The 26,246-nt window shown below is 55.2% G+C and overlaps 1 protein-coding gene across 1 annotated transcript; it reads left to right on the top strand.

Moving 5' to 3' along the window:
- On the top strand, positions 1-26,246 carry RIPK4 (receptor interacting serine/threonine kinase 4). The gene is made up of 8 exons (XM_027546626.1): positions 1-228; positions 9,912-10,203; positions 15,126-15,274; positions 17,116-17,165; positions 19,419-19,577; positions 20,373-20,476; positions 21,738-21,999; positions 23,703-26,246. Exons 1-8 carry the CDS (start codon positions 47-49, stop codon positions 24,860-24,862), a joined length of 2,358 nt encoding a protein of 785 aa, XP_027402427.1. The 5' UTR covers positions 1-46; the 3' UTR covers positions 24,863-26,246.

Raw genomic sequence — 26,246 nt, 5'->3', positions numbered from 1 at the left:
CACCTGGGCGGCCGCGGCGGCGCGGGGCGACGGCTAGACGCGCGCGATGGAGGGCGAGAGCCGGGGCCCGTGGGCCCTGGGGCTGCTGCGCACCTTCGACGCGGGCGAGTTCGCGGGCTGGGAGAAGGTCGGCTCGGGCGGCTTCGGGCAGGTGTACAAGGTGCGCCACGTCCACTGGAAGACGTGGCTCGCCATCAAGTGCTCGCCAAGCCTGCACGTCGACGACAGGTCAGCGGCCCGGGCGGGGGCGGCTGCGCTGGGCGGGCGGTGGGGAGCCTGGGTTCCGGGCGTTCCCGTTCTCTCCACCCGAGTGGCCTCCGGGGCAGCCTCGGCAGGAAAACCCAGCGCCGGGAGAGGCCGTGAGCCCCCGGCGGGGTGGGCGCCGCTGGCCGGGTGGGAGGGACGCCGGGGGCGCCTTGGCGAGCTCCGGGTCTATCTGACCTCCGGGGTCCCGGGATGCGGCTCCTACGGGAGACCCTCGGGGAGCTGCGTTCGCCTAAGGAGTTGTTGAGTGCCTTGTATTGTTCCCTGGCTTCCGGTGAGCCCCGGATTTTCAGGGTCCCGAGCTCGCCTTGCATCTTCGACCCTCGGTGGCGCGTCCGGTCCGCCCAGGTCCCACCCAGGCGCTGCGGTTTGCTCCCGGCTTAGAAAAATTGCCGTGTGGGGATCTGGGCTTTGTGAGTGAGTTAGACTCCATTCGACTTACTTAGTAATTTACTTTGGAGCACAAATTGGTGGAAGACAGTAATTATTTCGGTCGGAAGCACTGGACTTGGCTTGGCCAGGCTTCCTCAGAGCCCTAGCACTTGAGAGTCGCTACCTGGCTTGGGCCTGGCGGTGGGTCCGGCAGGTGGCCCGGGAGCCTTGTGACAACACTCGGCGCTTTCTGGTCGCACACTGCCTTTTAGGCTGATTTCATGTCCAGACCAGGCCTCTGGGGAGCGGCCTTGCACTTACCTGCTTTGTGGCCGGGCCAGGGCGCCCTCCTAGACCCCGGTTTCTCCATCCAAAGCTGGGAGGATATCTGCTTGTTCCTCGGTAACACGGGCGCTCAAATAAAGACAGTTGGAAAGGACCAGAGCTGCCCCAGTTAAATTCAGCCGGTGGATTATGGTCTGTGTGTACTTTTAGGGGAGAGGGAGGTGGGAGGAGAGTCTTGAGAAGCAGCTCTTTTTGGCTGGGGGTTGTTCACTGTTTATGGTTGCATTTTAATAATTTATAAGCTTTAGTTGAGTGCATCTAAATTACTTAGCCTTTGGTGAAGTTTGCATTCAACATGCAAGTTGTGTGGCATTTGTGGTTTGTATGGAGCCATGCCACACAATGCTCGTTGCAAAGTTGGGGCTCTTTGCAACCCCATGGACTATAGTCCACCAGACCCCTCTGTCCATGGAACTTCCCAGGCAAGAATACTGGAATGAGGTGTCATTTCCTACTTCAGGGGATCTTCCCCACCCAGGGCTCGAACCCAGTGTTTCTTGGGTCTTCTGCATTGACGGGCGGGCTCTTGGAGAGCTGTCTCTATAGTCAGCCCTGAACAGACACAGACTAGGAAGGTGACTCCTTTGCTATCTCAGAGACCTGGTTCCTAATCCTCGGCTTATTGAGTGATGGGGCCTACAAACTCCAGCTCCCCCCGCCTCCACCCCCCATCACCCCCTCCCCAGTGGTGACAATGCTCATTTCCAGGGTGGCCATGTGTACCCCCTGGACTGGGGTACACAGAATCACAGTGCGAGCTGCCACAGCCCGTGGTCCCCGATAGGAGGAAGCCCTGGGCATCTTTTGTGTTTTCATCCTGGCCTAAGAGATTATACAGCAGAGCTACTGGTGGCTTTTTGCTCTAAGCCTCAAATTTCAGTAGAGTGGTGACAAGTGTCATGCACATATCACCGGCTCAAAGGTGAGCAGCCTGAGAAGCTCTGCCTCGGATCCTGGGAGCTTCTCAGTCTGCGAGGGGCGCTGTGGTTATTTTGATGAAATCTGAATCACTTTGAATGCCAGCTAATAGTTGGATACTGAAAGGCAAGACTCTTGCTGCTGTGTAGATTTTTATGCTCTCGGGGACATTTATTTGTCTGCTGGAGTCTTCTGGCCGTTTTCCTCATCAGTGAGGGCTTTTAACATCACCTTATTGTGTTGGAAGAGCAGAGTAAACAAGCAGGTCCCCAGGCTGACTCATCAGCCCTCCCTAGGATCTGTTATTTCCAGCATCCAGGCCCTTGTTTCTAGGGTGGCCCAGTTGGAGGTCGGGTTTCTCCACGTGAGGCAGGCCACTTAGAATCTTGCATGGCCTGGTTGAAAAGTGTTTTGTCCTGTAACTGGAAGGCTTTCCTGCCCTGCCTGAAATAGGCAGGTGGAGGCATGTGCTGGGCAGCTGGGTCGAGGTCAGCATTGCCCAGCAGGAAGAATTCACCTCTTGTGCTTTGCCAGGCTGAGTCAAGCAGGCTGGCTTCTGCGTTAGCAGCAGATTCCTCTGATTGAGAAGATGGTCAAACCCCTGCTCTTTGTAAATAAAACTCTTCAGAGTTAATTATTGACGCTTTGGTTTGAGATTCTCATTCAGAGTTCATGCCCCTCCCTCAGTGGTGCAGGGGGAGCAGGCTTGCATCCCTATCTTGGAATGGTGGAGTGTCCGGCCAGATTTCCACAGGTTGGCTCCATGCTCTTTTGGTGAGCTGCACACCATCCTGACCCTTCTGTTTGCAAGATGTTTCCTGGAGCGGGGAGTTGATTTGACTGAGGCTCCTGGGTGCAGCCCCCAGCCCCGTGCCCCTCCTGGCCAAGTCTTGTCTCACCTGTTTTTAGGCTGGTGCTTCTCACCCCTGCCACGAGGGCCTGACTTTTCCTTCCAAGGGCCTTTTCCACTGGTTACATTGGGACCCACTGCAGGCACACGTGTGGGCTTGTTTTCATCAGCTGCTTCTTCCTCTAGGGAGGCTGGGGTCTCCTGGCCCCAGTCTTCATGCCACACCTTGGCCACAGCGGGGCCTGATCCCCGGCACCCATCGAGGGCTCCTCAGAGGAGCAGGCTGCCCCAGACTATGTGAGCAGGTACTTCTCTGTGAGAAAGTCAGGAGCCGCCTGGTCCCAGACACCCCTTGAAGTTTGCAGCAGGCAGAGGAACACCTGCAAGGTAGCTTCCAAGGGGGACCTGGGAGAACTGATGCCCCCTTCATCTGCATCTCCCCCTCTCATGGGGACGTCTGGTAGTCTGGTAGCTCAGGGGAGACGTGTGTCCTCCCAGCTGACCCTCATTAGGGGATATTGAGGTTTGGGGCAGAGCTTAGTTGAGGGGGGGCATTCCCATTTAGGTGAGAACTAGCCCTGCAGGCCCGTTCCTCTGGCCCCCACCCCTGGCTAAGAGGAAGCCCGGGATAGCTGAGCACCAGCAGCTGCTGGGTGATTGGCCGAGGCTCGTTGGGGCGAGCCTGAGCAAACCTCAGGTTTGTACATACAGAGCCGACAATCCGACAAGCCTGGTTCTTGTCAGTTTTAAAAATAGCAGCGTGGGAACCCCTTGCAGGCTCCCTGGGAACGTAACTGGGTTGGTGCACAGAGAGGAGGCTGGGCCGGGAGGCTCAGGAATGATTAAATGGTGCTCCTGCTGCCTCTTCCCATAGGTGCTTCCCAGTGCTCTCCCTCTGAGGAGCTCTTTGTTACCAGGTGCCTCCCTGCACCTCCACCCTTCCTCCTCTGCCCGCAGTTTCCTGCGGCTCCTTTTTCAGAAGCCTGAGTCCCAGGACCCATTTTCTCCCCTCCTCCCCACAAGGTACTTGCCTCTGGATATGGCTGGATGTCTTTGGAATTTCTGCTGAGACTGGAGGAGAACCCCATGGCTTCTCCAAAAAAGGGCCTTTGGAAATAATCAGTTTGGGACTTCCCTGGTGGTCCAGTGGCCAGGACTCCTTCTGATGCAGGGATGCAGGGAACTGAGATCCCACGAGCTGAAAGGCAGCTCAGCTCAGGCTGTGACAAAAGATCCCGCATGCCTCAACTAAGACCCGACACTGTCAAATGAATATCAAAAGAAAGAAAAAAATGATCAATCTGGTGAGATTTCTCATCTCTCCCCACCCTACGCCTTCTCTGGGGTGGGGGAAATGGGTTTCAGCCAGAAGAAAGATTGTACTGACCTAAATGGTGCTGAATAAGTGACTTTAACAAATTAGACCCCAGCTTGGTGTTCCGTCTTAGAGCAAGAAGGGCGGGGCGGGTGTGCTTTCCCCCATTCCTGCTGGGAAACAGCAACCCTTCCCCAAATGGGAGAAAGGAGATGTGATTGAAATGATTACAGAAGAGAGACATGACGCCAGCCCTACTGAATTATGCCTAATTGTAGACACGCTTTTAGCACGTCACCATTTTGGGGTTTAATGAAGACTGATGTCGGTGTTCTTTGGAAGGAATGATGCTAAAGCTGAAACTCCAGTTACTTTGGCCACCTCATGCGAAGAATTGACTCATTGGAAAAGACCCTGATGCTGGGAGGGATTAGGGGCAGGAGGAGAAGGGGACGACAGAGGATGAGATGGCTGGATGGCATCACTGACTCGATGGACGTGAGTCTCAGTGAACTCCGGGAGTTGGTCATGGACAGGGAGGCCTGGGTGCTGCAAATCATGGGGTCGCAAAGAGTCGGACACGACTGAGCGGCTGAACTGATGTCAGTGGACTCTGGTGGCCGGAGCTTCCCCGCCTCGCTTGGTGGAATGGGATTTGATGGTGAGGAGTCTGGGCACCTGTAGGCCCCTGGCCCGGTCCTACACCTGGGTTCTGGGACCTGTTTGACAGTCTCTCCTGGTCCTTAAGTAATAGCAGCCATTCACAATATCCAATCTCCATCCTTTGTGTGTTGTCATCAGCATAAACTGGAAACACTGCTTCGAGGAAAAGTGCATTTAAATTGATGAAAACACAGTCATGGTTTCATTCTGTGTACGAAGCACTTTCCTATCTTTTCCAGCAGCTCCCGGAAAGGGCCCAGCCCAGCCCAGACTTATTGAACTGCTGATACTGCCAGGTGTGGGGTGGGGTGGGGTGGGGTGGGGTGGGGGGTCCTGGCATGGTACCAGAGGCCTGGGGAAGAAAGACCTAGAGGATAAATGGGACGGACACCTTTTGTGTCGACCTTCCTGAACCTGAACAATGAGGGTGGTTGGGGGGCTCGGTCAGCCCGCCCCCAGTTCCATGTGAGGGGCTCCTTCCGGGTTCCCTTGATTCCCCTGCTGCGTGGTCCTGGAACCCCCTTCCCCTCCCCGGTGGGTGCAGCCAGGGTAGGGTCCTCGGCTTTAAGGCGTTTCTGACTGAGCAGTCACGGAGAAGGTGATTTGTCCCTTGAAACGCAGACTTCATTTCCAGGATATCTCACCTTCCTCCTCCAACTGTCGTGGGATGTGTGGTCAGTGGTCACACTGACCTGTGTCAGTCACAAAGCCTGCCTGGTGTTGCTTCCCAAAAGGGTACAGGCAGTCTTAGAACATTCCAGCCACAGTCAACTCTATGGAGCAGACAGCCGCAGGGCTGCCCCCCAGCCCGCTTAAACAAAGTCAGGTTAATGGGGTCTCAGTTTGGCGGGAAGGGCCCCGGGGCAGGGGAATGAGCTGGGAACCTGCTGACCTCGGCTGGTGGGGCCATGAGTGATCTGCTGCCAGCGGCTCCTCTGAGCCTAACGAACTCTGCCATCAGAAGTCACCTGGGTCTTATGTATTCAGCCCTTTGGGCAAATGGAAGCAAACACTTTTGCTGAGAGGCACAGAGCCGCTCTTTATAAGACCTTCAGCCTCAGTGTAGTTGACAACCTCCTTGGCTGTTGTCAGGCTGGCAGGGGGGTGGGGCTGGGGCTGGCTCTCAGAATGTCCTCTGAGTGACTGGCCTGTAAACTCTGGAACCAGCAGTGCCTGGAAGCCTGCAGGCCTGTGGGGGGACTCCCGGTGAAAGTGTGTCTCTGTCCATCCCGTGGCCAAACATATGTCAGGGCCACGTGAGTGCTGCATGCTGGACTCGTGCTGGTGGGGAGCAGTGGCACACCAGTCACTTTAAAAGAACATAAAGGAAGGCAGGAGGACCAGACAAGTCACAAAACTGATTCTTCAGTAGGGAACAGAAGCAGCCCCAGTGCTGATCCCCACCACTGGGTAGTGTCAGAGGAGGGTGCTTGAACTGGTTAGTGTAGGTGACGTGAGGTCTCCCCAGAGGAGGAAGAAGGGGATGGGCCAAGGGTGCCATTTCCGATCCTTAAGTGACCTGTGTTGTTGTTCGGTCGCTAAGTTGTGTCCAGCTCTTTGTGACCCCATGGACTGCAGCACATCAGGTTTCCCTGTCCTTCACTACTTTTATTTTAAATGATGCTTGATCCAGCCCTTTTCTGGTATAGATGTCCCTCGAGATCAGGTACAGGGCTGGGGTCTGCCTGCAGGTCATCCTGGAACCCAGCGAGCAGCGTGGCTGCAGGGAGGGGCTGGCTGGGACCAGGCATCTGAACCCAGGCTTCAGCCCAGCCTGGGACCCCCACAGGGGCTCTTGTGAGCATCCTGCTGTCTGTCCATTCATTGGCTCTTTAACCAGAGTGCTAAGGAAGTGCATCAAACTAAGGCGAGTTAGCTCAGTTTTGTTTTGTAGTCGTGTCTTTATTTACTCCTGATACCTGTCACACTTGTGTTTGAGGCCAGTAAGTAGGCTTCTCTTGCTCCTTGAACCTGATTAGAACTAACCCACGCCAACCCTTCCTACCTCCCACCTCCTGCTGCTTCCCTGAATGGGGAGCCACCTAGTAATTCCCAGTAGCGTTCTAGGACCATCCTTGTTCCCTTCCTCTTCACATCCAATCTGTCACCAAGCCTTAATGATTCTCATTCAGAAATGAGCCCCACATCGACCAGCCTGCGCCCCGATGACCTCCCTGAGTGGGTCACCCACCCTAAGTGTGTGTATCCCCTCTGCTCCTGTGGTTCCTAGCCTGGGCCGCCCTGCAGAAGTGGGGCTGTGACTTCCTCATAAGCCCTTACTGCTGCCTGCCCTCTGCCCACCCAAGTTAGGGACCCCCTTTATTTAACCTCCCCAGGTCCCTGCTCTTTCCCCTCAAAGATCTTGGATTTTTCAACAACACCTCTTTTTTGGGGTAATTTTCCATCTTCTCCCCTAGAAGGTAAATATCCTGAAGGCAGGGAAGGGTCTCCTTGTCATCAGTTCTAACATGTAGAGGATGCTCAGTAAATATATGTCAATAAATGAATTTTAATTGGATACGGATTAAAATTAAAGCAAATGCTGGGAGTACTGAAGTGGGCGATTCCAGGCTGTAGTGGTTTATTTTAAATTTGGCTAAAAATGCGTTAGCTCTGTTGCCGGGGTTGTCAGGCTTAACCCTTGGCTTTTGGGGCTGGATAAGTCTTGGCCTTGGGGGCTGTCCTGTGCAATGCAGGGTAGGGGGGTGGGCAGTGCTCCTGGCTTCTCCCCACTGGATGCCAGCAGCCCCCAGCTCTGACAACCCACATGTCTCCAGGCAGTGCCCAGTGTCCCTGGAGGCAAAGTTGCCCCTGGGTGAGAACCACTGGTCTACATCCAGAGATCCTGTCCCTGAGACGCCCACTGTGGTGAGTGTTCACGGGGCGGGGGGCTCCCCTCCCCAAAGCAGGGGCTGGACAGGTAGGCAGAGGTGCTGAGATGCTGTCCAGCTGAGCCCACTGGGGGCAGAGCCAGAGCCGGTGTCAGCGTGTCACGGCTCTTCCTTGCTGGTGACCCCACCCTGGGAAGTGCTTTCGTGCCTGTGAGGGGAGCCTAGGAGTGAGCTATGGTCACAGAGAGGAGGCTGGTCAGTGAGAAACAGACTCATTTTTCTTGGTGGTTTCTGATTCTCCAGCAGGCTGAGAAGTGGGACCGGGGGCAGGCGGGGCGGGCAGGTGCACCCAGACTCCGGAAGAGCCCCTGCAGTGGGAACCAGCCATCCTGGGTCTGGGTGAGGTGGCTGTTGTGGGAGTCTGCCTTCTGATGGGGAGGGGTCCCTGCGGCCTCTTGTGCTGCTTTCTGCTTCAGTTCCTAGCCCTCCATGGGCTGTGTGCTTCTGAACTGTCCCTTAGGAGCTTTGGAGAAAACAGATTCCTGGCACCCACCTGGAGCCCATTCCCCAGGAGCAGGGCTGAGGAATCTGCATTTCAGCCAGCTCCCAGGTCCTTTCTGCGGTGGCCAGACGCTGTCCTTTTGGGCCTCAGCCTCGTCTCCTGAATGCACCCTGAGACTTTGACCCATCACACTAACCCTGACCAAGGCCCTGGATGCTAGGCTGCAAGGCCATGGGCTGCACCAGGAAGTGACATAGAGTGGGGTTGGCCGATTTTCTGACAGGACAGAGCGAATGTTTCAGGCTCTGCAGCCCACGGAGTCTGGCCACGCATCTCTGCCTTGAGTGTAGAGGCTGCCCTGCCCCTGGGGACATGAATGGATGGGCAAGACTCCCAGCCAGAGTTCCTTTAGAAAATAGGAGCTGGCCGTGGACAGCAGTTCGGCAGTTTCTCAAAAGGTTAGACATAGAAATACCACATGACCGGGCTACTCTCCTTCTCAGAGTATATCCAAGAGATAGAAGCGGGGACTTGAACCACCTGTGTGTATAAATGTACAGCATTAGTCCCAGTAACTGAAAGGTGCAGACCAGCCAAGTGCCGATCAGCAGATAAGCAGATAAACACAGCGTGTCGGTTCCTATAGTGGAATGTTACTCAGCTCTGAGAAGGGTGACCTTCTGGCGTGTGCTTCAACATGGGTGGACCAGGAAAGCATGATGAGTGAAACAAGCAAGTTACTAAAGGACAGGTATTGTATGATTCCACTTATGTGAAGTCCATAGAGGTTCTGGGAAGTGGAAAGGAGGTTGGGGGCTGCGAGGAGGGTTCCTGTTGGGGTGGGCACAGACACTTTTGTTGGGATGATGACAGAGTTTGGGTGGAGAGAGTAGTGTTGATTGTACAAGCTCGTGAATGGATACTGATGCCTGTGAATTGCCCACTTGTGAATGGTCACAGTGATAAATACCGTGTTACATGTAATTTACTACAGTGGCTTTAAAGAGAAGGAGGCTTTTGGACAGTGGTCTCTGCAGACCCTGCTCGAGACCAGTGCTCTGTGGATTTCAGTGTGGGGTTGCAGTCAGGAATGACAAGGCCGGATGGAGTGATGGGCTTCAAAAAGAAGGGGGCTGAGCTCTTTGGGTGGACAGTTCATTACAGCTTTTAACCGGAACATCCCTTCTGTCATCCCAAGTGAAGGATTTGTCAGCTTCGGCCGCCGCCTCTGAAGCCCAGAGCCTGCACTGGCTCAGTGCTGCCTGAGAGTTTTCAGATCATAATCAGTCTCTGTTTTCACCTCTGATAACCCCAAAACATGTAGCTGTGTTTGAATAACCATGGAACTGAAGGCCTTGGAGGGCCCAGAAAGTCCCCTACATACGAACGTTTAAGTTGCCAACTTTCAAAGATGTGAATGTGCCCCTGTGTGCTAGCTGTTGTGCCATACACTGTAGCTCTCAAGGTCCTGTACTGTAAGGTTAAAAGATGTTTTCTTTCTTAATTTGTGTTTGTTTTTTATATATTATTTCTGAAAAGTATTTATAAACCTAGACAGTATAGTACTATATAGCCAATTGTGTTAGTTGGGTACCTAGGCTCACTTTGTTGGACTTACGAACATGCTCTCAAAAGGAACTCTATCGTATGTAGGGGTCTCACTGTATTTAACACTAAAGTGAGCCCTGTGTGTATGTGTGCACACACACCCATGCATTTGTACATATGTGTACGTGCATTTTAGCAATTTTGTCAGCTGTATGGAGCTGATTGTCTCCTGGCTGCGGTGCCCGTGTTTGCAGCCAGGCAACTGCTGCCCACCATGTTCCTCATGTCTTTGAACTTTTCCAGGGAGCGCATGGAACTTCTGGAAGAAGCCAAGAAGATGGAGATGGCCAAGTTCCGTTACATCCTGCCCGTGTACGGCATCTGCCGGGAGCCCGTGGGCCTGGTCATGGAGTACATGGAGACCGGCTCCCTGGAGAAGCTGCTGGCCTCCGAGCCACTGCCCTGGGACCTGCGCTTCCGCATCATCCATGAGACGGCCGTGGGCATGAACTTCCTGCACTGCATGGCCCCGCCGCTCCTGCACCTGGACCTCAAGCCCGCCAACATCCTGCTGGATGCCCACTACCATGTCAAGGTGGGGGTGCGCGGGCAGGGCTCGTGCTCTGGGGGTGCAGGGGGAAGCTGGACCTCAAGCCCGCCATCCTGCTGGACACCCACTACCATGTCAAGGTGGGGGTGCCCAGGGAGGGCTGGGTGCTCTGGGGGTGCAGGGGGAGGCTGGCCCTCAAGCCCGCCATCCTGCTGGACGCCCACTACCGTGTCGAGGTGGGGGTGCCCAGGGAGGGCTGGGTGCTCTGGGGGTGGGGTGGGGAAGGTGGTGGAACCTCAGGGCCAGTGAGAAGGTGGAAGAGGTTCTCCTGCAGGAAAGAACTTGAAACAGAGGCTCTCTCAGCATCAGGACCCCCACTGTTGTCGTGTGTGGCTGGTCCGAATGCCCCTGATGGTGTAGCTGGAAAATGGGCTCTTAGGAACACAGGTCACACTGCCCCACATTCTGGATCAGGACTCTAGGAGTCCGGGCTTATTGGCCATCTGACAAAGTCAGGTTAGAAAGTGGACCATGGAGGCTGACTCTGTGTGAGGCCCGGTGGGGCTGTGTTTCCCCTTGGTGGTTCCTGGGGTGATGGGAGTCTCAGGGTGTCATGGAGAGAAGCCCTGGAGGGACGCCTTCTGTTGTCTTCACTCAAGGCCTGTTAGTTCTGATCTATTTTTCGGTAAGTTTATAAAGCAGAAAAGCATGAGGTATAATATAACTAAAAACCAGGGGCCGCCCGCTGGGATTGGCCATTGTTAGTGTGTTCAGGTTTGCATTTCTTTGAAGATCTCTGTCAATGGAGGGCACGAGGTGACCTGGGTCCTAGGGCTCACCCAGCCGCCACGGCCTCCCCATGCCTCAGGAAGGCAAGTTGGTGGGAAGACCCGCACACCACGGCCTGGGTCCCCTCTGGCTCCTTGGCATCCTCACTCAGCCTTGGAAGGAAGGCTGGTCCCCCGCACGCCGCACCCACCGCCCGCATCCTGACTCTGCAACAGGCACAGAGCCCTGGCCAAGTCCACCTGTGACCCATGGGGAAATCAGTTTTCACATCAGATGTTTAGTTACAATGTGTCCTTAAGGAGATGTCACTCAATAATCAGATTTTAGCAGAAATTCGAAGTACGCTCCTGCTAAAGTGAAGCAGGGAATTGAGAAAACAGACATCAGGTGGGTGGTTCCTGGTCCACCCAGCTCTAGCACCCCTGCAGTCCTGCTTCCTTCTGGGTGGGGTGCTGGCCTCACGTGTGGACCCTCTGCCCCCTGTGAACATTACAGGGTTGTGACTGGGAACCTGGGGTCCATGGGCACCCAGTCAGTGTGAGACCTTGGATCTCAAACTTGAATATGCCCAAGAACGGGGAGGTGAGGACAGGTCCCTGCTGTTTGCAGAGGACCCTACCTGCAGGAGCTGCCGCATCTCCCAGGGGAAGCACCACATGGACGGTGGCTCCTGCCAAGCTGGGAAAGTTGAGTCAAAGGCCCGTGTTGTCCCACTGTACATGGTTGAGCAGAGGTTAGAACCACATTCAGGCACCCTGGAGCCCTTGGTCCGTCACCGAACCCGCTGCCACACATGGGGTGCTCACAGACATAATGGGTAGCAGGCGTTGTCACACAGGGGTGGAGTGGGCAGTGGTGGTAGGTGCCCAGGCAGCCCCCGGGTGCAGTGTGAGGAGACACTGTAACTCCAGCTCAGGGTGGGGGTGTTCCTGGATGGGGCTGGTCTCCAGAGGGGACCAGTCAGGATTGGGGGGCACACACGGAACAGCTCAAGATGGGGGTGTCACTGGGTGGGACTGGTCTCCAGAGGGGGACCAGTCAGGATTGGGGGGCACACACGAAACAGCCTTTTGGTGGAGGAAGTCATGGAAAGTTCTGGGTTTTAGGGGCAGGGGAAACAGACATAGTTGGATTAGAGTACAGGGTGTGGGAGGGTTGCTGAGACATCGCTGGAATAAAATGCGCCTTTCTTAGGGAGTCCCCAGTGGGCACAGCCCGGCCTTCAGAGCTGTCTTTTCAGCATCATGGACCACAGTGGGCCCGGCGGGGCTTATATTTCAGCCCATTCCCTCCCCATGGTGCAGGTTCCTCTGCTGATAGCCGCGTTTGGGCCAGGAGGCCACGCCCTGTAGGACCATGATGACCTTCCTCCCAGCACCCTCCTCAGCAGCACAGCCTTCCTGTGCTCTGCCCCTGGCGGGTGGGGTGATGGCCCTGTTGTTGGGTCGCCGCGCCTGGCCCATGGAGTTGGAATGGCCAGGACACAGTCCCTCTGTTCTGTCCATACCAGATGTTGACCTTCTTACAGGGATGGTCCTGATGCTGGGCCCACAGTAGGACCGAACACTCGCCCAGCAGGGTGGAGAGTGCCACTCGCCGGCACCCGGGGCTGGTGTCCCTGTGGTCTGTGTGTTTCTGCGTTGGCTCTGAGGCTCCTCGGTTTGAGCACTTTCTCCCTCCGCTTTCTTCTTCCTCCACTTGGCAGCCCCTGGCTTGGCAGGCCTGGCACTTTTGACAGTTTTAGGAAGTGGGTGAACATTCTGTCAAGGACCATGCGGCTTGTCATGGAGGACCTGGGATGGCTGGGAACAGCGGGGGAGGGATGCTGCCACTTTGAGGACACAGCCAGGGTACCGCCCCGCTTCCCTGGAGAGGTCAGGAACGGACTCCTCCATGACTCCCTATTTATGGGGCGGTCACCACACACAGCCCCAGACCAGCAGAAAATCTATTTACGGGCTGCGTTTCTTTCATCCTCAGGAATGGCTCAGTGGGAGCTTGGTCTGAGGTTCTAAGTCATCCACTGGATTTCTGGGCAGTTCTTCGTTGATGGTCATTTGCAGTGATATAACTGGAATCTGCAATCTTGAAATACGATGATAAGTTAGTTGTCACTCCACCCCCTTCCCTTGATCCCTCCAGACTCATTAATGTCCATAGATAGGAGGATTGGAACTGAAAATTTCACAGCAACCAGTATGTTTTGGAATGAGTATTCAAGACGCTTAATATTAAATGAATACTTGATATTAAGTATACGAAGTGTCACTACTAAAATATTAATTTTAGTATAAGCAGTAAACCCATTTCAACTTCATAATGAAATAACTCGACTTAAAACCTCAGGCCACACTTGAGGCCCAGGTTGCTCAGCCCAGACTGTGTTCAGAGGGACACCCAGGGTCCTGTCCTCTGTGGCCCACAATGGCCTTCTCCCCGAGGTGGCGCAGCCCGCCCTGCCCTCGGTTACTCTGTTAGCCTCGTCCAGCTGGGCCCAGCAGGGGAGGGGCTGTGTCTCGGGGCCTGTGTGAACACTGGCTCTGGGCAGTACCACAGTGGACACTAAGTGTGAATTCATTTGTGAATTGTAGACACTTACTGTTCACCGGGATTGCCACACTGTCCCTCTCTCCAGGAACCTGGGGACAGACGGGGAGATGAGAAAGGTCAGGTGGAGAAGTCTGGCGGGCCGGAGGGTCAGTGGGCATCAGAGGATTCTCATTTCTGAGTTTGATTTTGACGCCAGGGCTTTCACATAGAATTATGCGTATTTTCTTTTCACCACGTATATCATGAAGCAGCCTGCTGTACCTGAAAACAGCAGAAATAAAAAGAAAGGGCAGCCAGCACGCTTCTGAGTCTGGTCCTGACACTTTCCACTCGTCCAGCTATTACCTTGTGTTGCTGTCTCCTCCCGAGCCGCGGGGTTGGGTGATGGGTCTGTTATGGGGAGCTGGCGCTTTGCTCTTCAGAGTGGAAAGCGTCTTGGAGGCCAGAGAACGGAGAGCTGCTGGAAGCCCAGAAGTGGCCAGACTGGCCTCCTTTGCATGGACCCACGCCCACCCTGGCACAGCCTGGCTGCAGAAATAGGGGGCTGGGTCCAGTCTTGCAGGCTTTCTTCCCATCACCCTCCCCACCCCCGCAGATGTGAGGACCGGGTCCCCAGTCATGAACTTCCCTTGCTCAGCGGTGATGACACCAGGCCCCTGGCTCGCCTTGTGGGCAGGTGAGCCCAGAACTAAAGGCCTGACTCAGCCGCATTTCCGATCACTCCAGAGGTGTGTTTGAGGAGGAGCCCAGAATTAATTAGAAGGCTTAGAAAAATCCACGAGGCTCAGAGGAGAATTTATAAAGGGGCCATTTTCCACCTGCCGGCAAGTGTGGCTTAACTGCAAGGGGCGTTTAACACCACCAAGCTCTGACTGACAGCCGGGGTCGGGGCCGGAGGGCGGTGGGTCCCTGCAGTGACTTCCCCCTTGTGGCTTCCCCAGACCTTCAGGGTGGGCACCTTTGTCCCAGGAGCCGAGGAGGCAGGGGGCTGTGAGGGCCAAGCCCCTGGGAACAGGTGCCCTTGGACTGGTGGGCTGGGTGGTGTACGAGCCGGCTGCAGGACGCTGGGATGCTGTGTGCTTGCAGACAGCAAGTATCTGTCCCCAGAACGTTCTGCGTGGAGGACAGATTGGTCGTGTGTGTTCTGCTCGCTTTAAAGGGCTTCTGAAGACATATTTCCTTTTAAAGGACGTGCCACCACTTGCCCGCTTCCCCAGCTGCGAGATTGCATAACTGCTTTGCCCCAACACCTGAAAACGAAGGGCCGCTTCCTCCCTTTGTGTGACGGGGCAGACACAACGCCCCACAGACAAGCCGTAATTCTTCAGTTCCCTCTCCCAGTGGATTCCTTCCTGATAGTGTCATCTTTTCCCGAGCCGTCAAGCCCTTAATGTCTTCAGGCTTGGTTCTTCCCTGGCCGGCCGGGCCTTCCCGCCTGCTCGGGGAGTGCAGCTGACGTGAGAGCTGTGGTCCTGTGAAGGGGCCCGCACAGCCAGGCTGGGGGACCGCGCCCCCCAACACTGCTGAGGGGACATGATGATAAACGTCCTCAAGTGGCAGCCGGGCCAGCTCACTAGGCTCGCTGCCAGCCAAGCCTGACCAGCCCCCTCCTCGCCGCTCTGTTCCAGATTTCCGACTTCGGGCTTGCCAAGTGCAACGGGCTGTCCCACTCGCATGACCTCAGCATGGATGGCCTGTTCGGCACCATTGCCTACCTCCCTCCGGAGCGCATCCGGGAGAAGAGCCGGCTCTTTGACACCAAGCATGACGTGTACAGGTGGGCGACAGGTGTACAGCCCCGGCCGGCTCTGCAGCTCCATTCCTCGGGTTTGGACGGGGTTTTCCCAAGGGCTCCTGGGTACCGTCAGATAAGAGGTTCAGTCCAGATGAGAGGGCGTTTAGTCGGTGGGCACAAGCCACCCCAGAACTTTCTCTTTTCTTCTCTTTCCTTGCTGCGCTGTGCAGCATGTGAGGGTCTTAGTTCCCTGACCAGGGATCGAACCCGTGACCCCTGCAGGGGGAGCTCAGAGTCTTAACCAGGGACTGTTAGGGAAGTCCCAACCCCAGAACTTTCTTACAAGAGGAACTTCTCTGCTGTGAGTGATGCCGCTTAGGATGGAGGTCATGAATGGCTGGTGTCAGTCAGAGCCGGTTACGTAACGGATGGGCAGCCCCTGCCTGGTGAGAGCTTTGGTGTTTGTAGGAAAGGTAGGCTTCCTCACGTGTCTGTTGAGACCACCTGCTTTCAGTGGTCTGTGCGGCTGTCTGCATGTGAATTCAGGCTCCCAAATCCAGTCCCTCTGGCTCAGAACTTACCCTTCCAAGCATCACTGACCTGTGACAGGAACGTGGACACCTGGAGGCTGTTCCAAGGCAGCATTGGGGATTTCTGAGCCAGAGAACAATCGGGAATCACGTGGTAGCATCGTTTCCCAAATTGTCATGGTCTTAATCCCTCAGACTTCTTGAAGAAGAAAAGCAGGCGGGCGGGTGTGAGTGGCACTTAAGCCCTGTCATTGTGGTTCTTGTCCACGCGGATGACTGTCACCCTGAGCCCTGCCCTTGTGTCATCGCCGCTGCCTGGGGTCCCGGCCAGCTAGTTTGACCACAGCCGCCCTGTCTGTGCTCTGCTGGGCTTCTTCCTGTCCGTCTGCAGGCGAGCGGTACGGGGGCACTGGGCCCGGCTCGTAGGGTTTAGGGAGAATAAAATTCTCTCTTTATTCAGAGTTGAGAGTTTCAGTTTTTGAACTGGCAGATTTCAGTTAATTTTCACTGAGGACTTTTGGGTCTCTATAAACAGGTGCTGTTAACCCAATGCAGGCTGATAGCCCAAGTTTGGACTTTTTTTTTTTAATTTACCAGATTGAGCTCTTTGGGGGGTATATCCAGAGCAATTATATAGATAGATTGTGTGTGTGTGTATACACATGTATATATATATATATGTGTTGTGTATGTATATATTATATATATAGATAAATATGTGTACATATATAAAAATATGTGCATACACACATTTATGTATGTATATTTATATGGTTGGATAAAATGTTCATTCCTGTATTCTGTAAGATGTTACAGAAAAACCCAAATGAACTTTTTGGCCAACCCAATTTGTATATGTATTACCACACAAGTATATATAGCTTCTAATCACCACCAAGGGCTGTGGGAAGCTCAGATGGCTGCCTGCTCGTCTCTTCCATGCACTTGGATGACATCAGTGGGCAGGTTACTCAGTCACCAAGAGCTGTAGTCAGCATCTTGTGGACGTGTCTGCAAGAACGTGGTGTGAATGAAGCAGTCACGCCGTTCTCCGCACAAGCTGATGGTCCGGGGACAGGGTGGCCCCCTCTCAGGGACCCCTTCCTGCTGTTTGGACTGACAGTCCAGTCTGAGCTTCCAGCATGCCTTGTCCCACAATAAGAGTATTTGCCCATTTAAAAAATTCATGAAAAATACCTCCATGTCCTCTTTCTCTCTCTCTCTCTCCCTGTCTCTTGAAGACTCTGGTTGAGGGGGTGGTTTTACTGGGCTTGTCGCAGTGTCAGGGGAGTGGGGCTCTGGCTTTGTTTGAGAATCTGACTTGCAGGCACTGATGTGCCCGTCTCCTTGCAGCTTTGCCATCGTGATCTGGGGCGTGCTCACGCAGAAGAAGCCATTTGCAGGTGAGTGGACATGTCAGGGGTGGTGCAGCCGTCTCTCCTGGCCCCGTGAAGGGGGTGCTTTGTGGTCCTTTCTGTGTAAGGAGGGCCTGCCAATCGCAGAGGGGGCTGCCCTGGCTTGTGGAGCTGGTGGGCTGTCCAGGCAGGTGGGGTGGTGAGGCTGCTCTGTCCAGCCCAGCAGGTCAGCATGGAGACCCACGGCCCACCTCATTGTGGGCTTTCCCATATGTCAAAAAGGTGATCTCTCCATGCAGTTCACATACAGGGAAAGGCACAGATCCAGTGGGGTCCAGTCAGTGGATCTTGTTAGGTACCAGTTCATTCTTTTGTGTTGTGTGACATACATAGCATATAATTCCCATTACAATTTTTTAGAAGTAATTCTTATTAGCATTTAGTTGCTAAAATTCCCATTTTTAATCACTTCAGCTATGCATTGTGGTGTTAAGCTCACAGTGTTGTATGATCATCACGACCTGGACCCCCTGGCGCTTAGGCAAGTCATTCCCAACCCCCCGCCCCCAGCCCCTGACCACCACTCACCTGTTTTCTGTTTCTGTGGGTTTGTCTGTTGTACTTATTTCCAGCTAGTTTTTTTTTTTTTTTAATTTTGTAATTTTTGGTTGTAAAATACATGTCTAACAGAAATGACTACTAGAACTGTGTTGAAGTGTATGGTGCAGTCGTGTGAAGGGTGTTCTTCTTCTGGGGCAGCCAGTCTCCAGAATCACTGTGTAGATGCTGCCGCAGAGGGGTGCCCCCAGGTCAGAGTCCCTGGGTCAGCCCGCCCAGCCTGAGAGCTGGGGGTTTCCTCTTCCCCCGCACCCACCAGGCACCCACCACATGGATTTCTGGCCTTGAGATTTCAGTACCTTGACTTGGTTTACTGGAAAAGTCAAGTACTTTTTCTCTTTATTTTGGAAAGCTTTCCTCTTCCTCTCCAAGCCTATCTGGGCTACTTCATCTTTTCTGGTTTGACCAAAAAGTTCTAAAAATGCAGATCAGAGTCAGTGTGCAGCCCTAGGTCTGCTGGTTGAGAAGCAGAGTAGGATCCTTGTAGGGTTTTGCCCGTAGTCGTTACCCTGTCTCCATGGCGCTGCCTCCTCCACGGAGGTCCAGGGTCTGGGTTCTTTTCAGTGTGGCCGTGTGCCTGTCTGACTGCCACCGTCTGCTGGACATGGCCCCTGGGGTCAGACACACGATGGGAAGGAACGTGGGAGCTGAGGTGCCCGTGCTTCATCAATTGGTCGACGGGCCATCCAGGGTGCGCAGAGGCGGCTTATGAACCTGTTCCATCTGTGTTTGGCAGCAGAAACCCTTCCAGGTGTTTAGGTGACTTACATTTTATCCAGAGGACCTGCTGGGTTTTGGAAGTCTGAGTTATTGTGGAGATAACATGTAGATACCTGAGCTCGCTATTGCATAAGGTTTAACGGGAAAGTGGAACAAAATATCAGGGCAGACTCCTGGCAGCCATCGGTGACTTTGGGCCAGTTTTCCACCCCTGTGGCTTGGCATCTTGGGAGTCCCCTGGTGTGGGCGTGGTAGGAACCAGAAACTTGCACTCCTGCTTGGTCGCTGGTGTGGTTTTAGGCTGATTGAGGAAATCTGGGCCCTGAGGGTCGCCTTGGGCCCCTCATTCTGTGACCAGGATGATGATGGTGAGGGGTCCACGCCTGCTTCTGAAGGGGGTTAGAAAGGAGGCCAGGTGGGGCCCCACATTACGAATTGCAGGAGAAGGGTCCCCGTTTACACAGCCCATGTGTGAAGAGACTGAGAGCCATGTACCATCACTGGGGCTGGCTCATCGCCAGGCACATGCGCTTTGGGGTAGGAATTCAGAAAGACTTTTTCGTCATTGCAGGGAGCTATGGGTCACTTAGGGGCTGGCAGTGTGACTCCACGGTTTATCAGTTTTCCTCTGTTTGGGCCCCTTTGGAATCTGCCCCGTTAGATATTTTGCTCCTTTGAACTTGATTTTTCTTTGAGTTCGTGGCACAGAAAGATCTCTGTGGTACCAGAGAGTGATTCCCCTCGGTAGATCACAGGTGGTTTCCAACATCTGGAGCATAGAGGACAGGTGTGTCCGGCAAGGTTAAGGATTTCAGAAACCTCCGTGCTTTGAAGAGGAAATAATACCGTGTCTCCCAGGAGGGTGCCCAAACTTTCCCACGGTCGTCGTCGCTCCTCCTGAAGATAAGAAATCCGACCTCAGCCCCTGGGAGCTGCCCTGACTTGTGCGCCTTCCCTTTGCAGACGAGAAAAACATCCTGCACATCATGGTGAGAGTGGTGAAGGGCCACAGGCCGGAGCTGCCGCCTGTCTGCAAACCCCGGCCGCGCGCCTGCAGGAGCCTCCTTCGCCTCATGCAGCGCTGCTGGCACGGGGACCCCCGGGAGCGGCCCAGCTTCCAAGGTGAGCGCCCACCCTGGGATCCGGGAGCCCTGCTGCCTGACGCTTATGCTGTTGTCCCAGGGGATGGAGTTGATGGCCAGGAAGGGGACAGGCAGCAGCTGGGACGAGGAGGCTGTTCACAGACAGGAGTGCCAGAGTGAGCCCGCTTCCTGCAGGCTGTATCCGCCCAGGGCCCCGCCCATGGCCCTCCAGCTCCCAGGGCCAGGGAGGGGCGGCTGGAACCACTTGGTCATCTCCAGCTGTCCACCTCCGGCCGCGGCCTGCTGTCCCGAGGAGCCTGGTGTTCTGGGTTCAGATACAGTAGTGCGTCTTTTGGGGACCACATGACCACTGGCCTGTGGCCTTCTTTGAATTTCTCTTGGGGCCTCGTCCCCAGGGAACAGCTGTGTCCTTTGGTTAGGAGAGTGATCCTGATGCTGTTGGAATTGACCATGACATTTCAAACATATGAGGAAAATGAGTGTGAACGAAGTGCTGGCAGCCTGGTACTGGCAGCCCAGGCCGTCGGAGTACGAGCTCTGGCTGGGCTGGCTAGTGGGGCTCCCTGGACGAAGGCTTCTTGGGGAAACAGAGACACGGTGGCTCCTTTTAGAGTCTGGCCAGACCCTGCATGTGGTTGCTGATAGGGGTGCCGGGGGTCCGCTGTGAGCTCAGCCAGGGGCCAGCAGCGTGGGCAGCGCTGACAGGTCAGACTGAACACCGCAGGCGCTGGTCCCCTCCAAGGTCACAGGCTTAAGTAGCTCATTTGCTAATTCATTGTCTGAGTGACACACCCGTTTGTATTTTCCTCCAAAGAAATCACTTCTGAAACCGAAGACCTGTGCGAAAAACCTGATGAGGAGGTGAAAGAGACGACTCAAGACCCAGATGTGAGAGACCCGCCTGATGCTGAGGCCGAGGTAATGGGGACCCTCCCGGGGCCTGGTTTCTGCCACACCAGCTTCAGGGATTGAGTCTCTGCTTCCTGCAGACACCCTGCCAGCCTGGACCACCCACCCGGCTCTCAGGCTTGGGCCGGCCGCAGAATTCTGTCTCAGGGCAGGGGTAGGTCCATGGTGTGCTGGCCCCGGATTGGTTTCCTGCCTGACGGTATCCCATCCCCACCTGCTGTCTGTGCTTAGGGAAGGGCAGTGTGGGCCCATGGCTGACATTAAGTAGCCGCCGCCTGGATGCTGTGTGTGTGTGTTTTCTGACTGCGCTGAATAGCATGTGGGATCTTAGTTCCTTGACCAGGGACAGAACCCGCACCCCCTGTATTGAAAGGGCACAGGCTTAACTATTGGACCACCAGGGAAGTCTGGGCCGGATGCTCTTTGAACCAGGGGAGCTGCTTGAAGACCCTGCTGGGCCACACTGGGGAGAGGGGTCTGGGCTCCAGGGGTCTGGGTGTCTTTCTGCACCTCGAGGTTGGGGATTGGCGCCTTTCTAACTGCCCATAAATGTTTTTCCTCTACGAGTGCCACACAGGTTATGTAAGATGTGGTAAGAAATTCTAACTATGCTAACTAAATAAATACATTTAAGGCAGTCGGACTTGTAAAGTGGAGGCTGATAAACTGACTTTATAAGGTGTTATCTGGTGTTATCATCCCTGGCCGGGGTGTAAGGCCGGCAGATAAGTAACCGTTTATGGTGTGTCTGCTTTCTGAGCACGAGGGCTGTGTGTGTCAGGTCCGGGGGCAAAGCGACGGTGGAGGGGACCTGGCCCCTGATAAGGAAAAGAGCGGCCCAGCACATGGGTGTGACTCAGCGCACCAGGCCACGGGGTTGGAGGATTCAGGGAAGGGCCGTAAGTCCCTTGCAGGCTCTGATCCCTCACCAGGACCTGCCTTTCTCCCTGCTGTCAGGACAGAGCCTGTGAAGGGCCTGTTAGCACGGGTTGAGCTGGAACGCCGTGCCCTCCCCAGGGCTGAGCCCCACACCTCACCTGTGCACCCGCAGCTCCCAAGCCAGCCTTGCATGGCCCCAAGGAGGGTTCAGCGTGTTAGGACCCTACCCAAAGCCATCTCCTTCCTCCGTTTCTCTTTAGCACCAGTACCGTGTGGGAACAAGAGTTGAATTCTCTGTGTGGCTCATGTGGGGGGACCCACATGTTCCCCTGATCTTGCCCCATCCGGTCATGGATGGAGCCTCATCTCTTCTGTCTGCTTGTCTCCACAGGCCCCTGTGCCCACCCCGCTGAAGCGTGCGTCTGCCCCCACCTTCGACAACGATTACAGCCTCTCTGAGCTGCTGTCCCAGCTGGACTCTGGCATCTCCCAGACCCTTGAGGGCCCGGAAGAGCTCAGCCGCAGCTCCTCCGAGTCCAAACTTCCGTCGGCAAGCAGTGGCAAGAGGCTCTCGGGGGTGTCCTCTGTGGATTCTGCTTTCTCCTCCCGAGGGTCACTGTCCTTGTCTTTCGAGAGGGAACCTTCAACGAATGGTGAGCAGGGACCCCCACACCAGGGAAATAATGGGTTTAATTCTGAGGGGGCAGGCATGGTGTGAGCAACTGAAAAGGATCAGGCGTCTTGTTTCTTGGCCCGGCTGTAGTTCTGTGTTTTCTGCAGCCCTTTGCTTATGGGGTTTGGGTGTCAGTGCACACTGGGGGGGCACACGGGCTGAGCAGGTGTCACTTAGGTGTAAGTGGAGTGGGTCATGCCCCTGGCTGTGTGGAGGGTCTCGCCTGTGCTGACACCGTGTGCAGGGACTGACCTCAGGTGTGTAGGTTGAAGAAGCTGGATTGTACCAGGTAGCCCAGTGAATGGATGGACCCCCTCTTCCTGGAGAGCTCTCTCTCTTTTGTAATGTCAGCCCTGTACCCTCTTTCTCAGGCAACGCTGGGTACACACCCCATTCTTTCTTATTTGTGGGCTCCCGTTTCCTGGGCCTACACTGTCGTTGGAAGTCATAACTGCCTGGTCCTGACTATACACCTTGGGTTTTCTCTCTGGAAGGCACTTTTTCCTGCTCCGGCCCTGTCCCAGTTGCTGGCCCTTGGGCATGGGGGCCCTCCTGTGAGGTCCTCACTGCATCTTCTGTGAGGACGATGTGTGAGATTTCCTTTCCATGAGGAAAAGATGGATGTTCATGTGTAGGGCTGTAGCACAGGGGTGGCCAGAGGGTTGTGGGGAGGGTGCAGACCTCAGGGGGAAGGGGAGCTTGCTCCTCCTGGGGAATTGGGAATTCTTCCTGGAATGAGGACCTTGCCTAGATGCCTTGGCCCTCCTGGGATTTTTAGAGTGGTGTGTTTGGGATTAAAGAGAGCATTTTGAGTAAGGAGACACCTTGCAAAGATGCAGATGTAGGGAAGGCCTGGCTGCATTGGAGGTGAGCAGTCAGCGCTGAGGTTGGAAAGAAAGAAGCACCTGTTTCCCATGGAGAAAGTCATTAGAATGCGCTCTTTTCAGGGTCTGGTACCTTCAGGTAACGTGTTCATGCTTAGACCAGTCACTGGTCCGTCTCAGGAGCCTGTGCTGAAACACCAAGTCCCAGCTGCATTTACTCTGTTGTCTTAGCACCCCCAGCACCCCCTCCTCCTATGCAAGGCCCCTTGAGTGTGTTTCCCATGAAGGCACCTTATTTCATGCATATCAGAACCCCAGACAACATAGTGGGGTTTTTCTGTAAATCAAACATTTACATGTTTACATCATGAGTAACAGTCCTTCTGAAGTGGGAGTCTCGGTCCTTGGAGGATTTTTCTAGAAAACATCCTAGGTGGTGGTACTGGGACAAGAGGCACTGTTTGGAGGTTGGGCTGCAGGCAGCTGCTTGGCCCTGGAGGGATGCCCCAGGGTGGGAGCTACCAGATCTCCAGTGGCTCGGGGGCTCCTGCCTGCTCTGTGTTCACTGCCTTCTCTCCCTTGTTAGCAGTCACTGCCATTGCTGAGCACCAGCAAGGGCCTGAATTTTATATCCTTTATTTAATCACAACTTCATCGGATAGCTGGAATGATTTTCATTTTGCAATTTGACAAAAGAGCACCTTGGGGATATTCATTGACCTTCCTGAGGTCTCCCCACTAGGTCTTAAACCACATGGACAAACACTTAAGCGATTTCAGGTAAACAGTAGCTACGTTCAAACACCGGCCAGACCTCGGGAGCCGCCCCGTCTGACCCCTGCATCTGCTGTCCCCGCAGACCTTGGCACCACGGACATCCAGAAGAAGAAGCTGGTGGACGCCATCGTGAGTGGGGACACCAGCAGGCTAATGAAGATCCTGCAGCCCCAGGACGTGGACCTGGTCCTGGACGGGGGTGCCAGCCTGCTGCACCTGGCCGTGGAGGCCGGGCAGGAGGACTGTGTTAAGTGGCTGCTGCTCAACAATGCCAACCCCAACCTCACCAACAGGAGGGGCTCCACCCCGCTGCACGTGGCCGTGGAGAAACGGGTGCGGGGCATCGTGGAGCTCCTGCTGGCCCGGAAGATCAGTGTCAACGCTGCAGATGAGGACCAGTGGACGGCCCTGCACTTCGCGGCCCAGAACGGGGACGAGGGCAGCATGCGGCTGCTGCTGGAGAAGAACGCCTCCGTGCACGAGGCAGACTGCGAGGGCCGGACGCCCATGCATGTGGCCTGCCAGCACGGCCAGGAGGGCGTCGTGCGGATCCTGCTGCGCCGTGGCGTGGATGCAGGCCTGCCGGGGAAGGACGCCTGGGTGCCACTGCACTACGCCGCCTGGCAGGGCCACCTGCCCATCGTCAAGCTGCTGGCCAAGCAGCCAGGGGTGAGCGTGGATGCCCAGACGCTGGACGGGAGGACACCCCTGCACCTGGCTGCCCAGCGCGGGCACTACCGCGTGGCCCGCGTCCTCATTGACCTACACTCCGACGTCAACGTGTGCAACCTGCTGGCGCAGACGCCGCTTCATGTGGCCGCGGAGACGGGCCACACGAGCACGGCCAGGCTGCTCCTGCACCGGGGCGCCCACAGAGAGGCAGTGACTGCAGAGGGCTGCACTGCTCTGCACCTGGCCGCCCGCAATGGGCACCTGGCAACCGTTAAGCTGCTGGTGGAGGAGCGGGCCAACATGCTGGCCCGGGGCCCCCGCAGCCAGACGGCACTGCACCTGGCTGCTGCCGGCGGGCACTCGGAGGTGGTGGAGGAGCTGGTCAGCGCCGACGTGCTCGACCTGTCTGATGAGCAGGGCCTCAGCGCACTGCACCTGGCCGCCCAGGGCCGACATACCAAGACAGTGGAGACTCTGCTCAGACACGGAGCCCACGTCAACCTACAGAGCCTCAAGTTCCAGGGCGGCCCCAGTCCTGCCGCCACGCTCCTCCGGCGGAGCAAGACCTAGCCTGCTGACACGGGAGACGGGGCCCAGCAGGGTTCCTGTCCCAGCATCGTGCTCTGCTCGTCACATCCGTGGCCTGCGGGACACTGACCGAGCTTAGGCGTTACCCGCCCTCCCGATGAGGTTGATCAGTGTGCTTGGCCGCTGCTAGTGGGCACCGGTGTCGGAGGGATGGTGGGCCGGAGGCATTTGGTCGTGTCCCTCACTCCTGATCTTGGTCCCTCGGTGACAGAGCCGTGAGCCCACCTGTCCTGAGCGGCTGCCTGGAGTGCATGGGAACGCAGGTGTGGGAGGAGCTGAATCTTTTGTCTCCATTTGCAGCAGTGAAGAAGCTTGCTCCACAGAGTTTGAGTGGGATTCTTGCTTTATAGAATGTCAGTAATGGATGAAGAGTGTCGGCTATCGCTTGAGATCTGTTAAAAGCACTCACTTCGGGGACTTCCCTGGTGGTCCGGTGGCTAAGACTCCACGCTCACGGTGCAAGGGGCCTGCGTCTGAGCCCTGGTCACAGAAGTGGATCTCACGCGCCACAACTGAAGATCGTGCATGTGCAACTAAGACATTGTGCAGCCAAATAGATAATGAAAATTTAAATAAAAAGTAGGTTAATCTAGTTTGTGGGCAACGAGCATAAACTGATAAGTTGGTTTTTTAAAACAAAAGCAGTCGTCTCACCAGCCCTTTTACACCCAAGTTTGTTTGTCCATCACTCTGTCCTTGTGGGTGGCCACACATGGATGCCAGCCGTGTTACCTGCCTTTGTTCATTTCATGTTGCATAAAATATTTGAACTCGAAAGTCAGCTGTCCAAAAGTCAACGGACAGCCTCAGTTCTGGACTCAGAACAGTGTTATTGAGTTCAGTGACCCACCTTTCATGTCATTTTCTCTCCAGTTCTTATTTTTGGAGAGACGGTGGTTTGTGGCGAGTGATGCTGTGTTGGGGTCTCCCAGGGGGCTCCTGACTTGCTTTACAGACAGCTACACTGTGCAGGGGCCTCAGCTTTCGGGGTGTGACCCCCGAGACGACTGCAGGAGACAGCCTCATGGTCTCGGCTATAAAAGCACTGTTCTTTCATCATCAAGGGTGTCTCGCACCTCCCGCTGATGCTGTTGTGAGAGTCAGTTTGCTGAAGGGCCGCAGCCTATACGTACACATGCCCCTTGGCCTGGTGTATGAAGCAGAGATTGATATTAATGTACCGTGTATGTTAATGTGAATCTGTGGGCAGGTTACTTCTTTTCTATAACAGGAAATATCCCGACTGCTTAGAACTGGCTATGTTTTAATACGCCTTGTGCTTTACTACGTTGTATTACTGTTGGATGTAGAACGCGTGGAAGAAAGTCTGCTTGATGTCAATAAAGCTGAGTTCTCTTCCTACTTC

This window comes from Bos indicus x Bos taurus, chromosome 1, assembly GCF_003369695.1.
Source record: "Bos indicus x Bos taurus breed Angus x Brahman F1 hybrid chromosome 1, Bos_hybrid_MaternalHap_v2.0, whole genome shotgun sequence".
NCBI classification, from domain to species: Eukaryota; Metazoa; Chordata; class Mammalia; order Artiodactyla; family Bovidae; genus Bos; species Bos indicus x Bos taurus.
The sequence above is the reverse complement of the archived record's forward strand: the minus strand, read 5'-3'. Positions and strand labels throughout refer to the sequence as shown.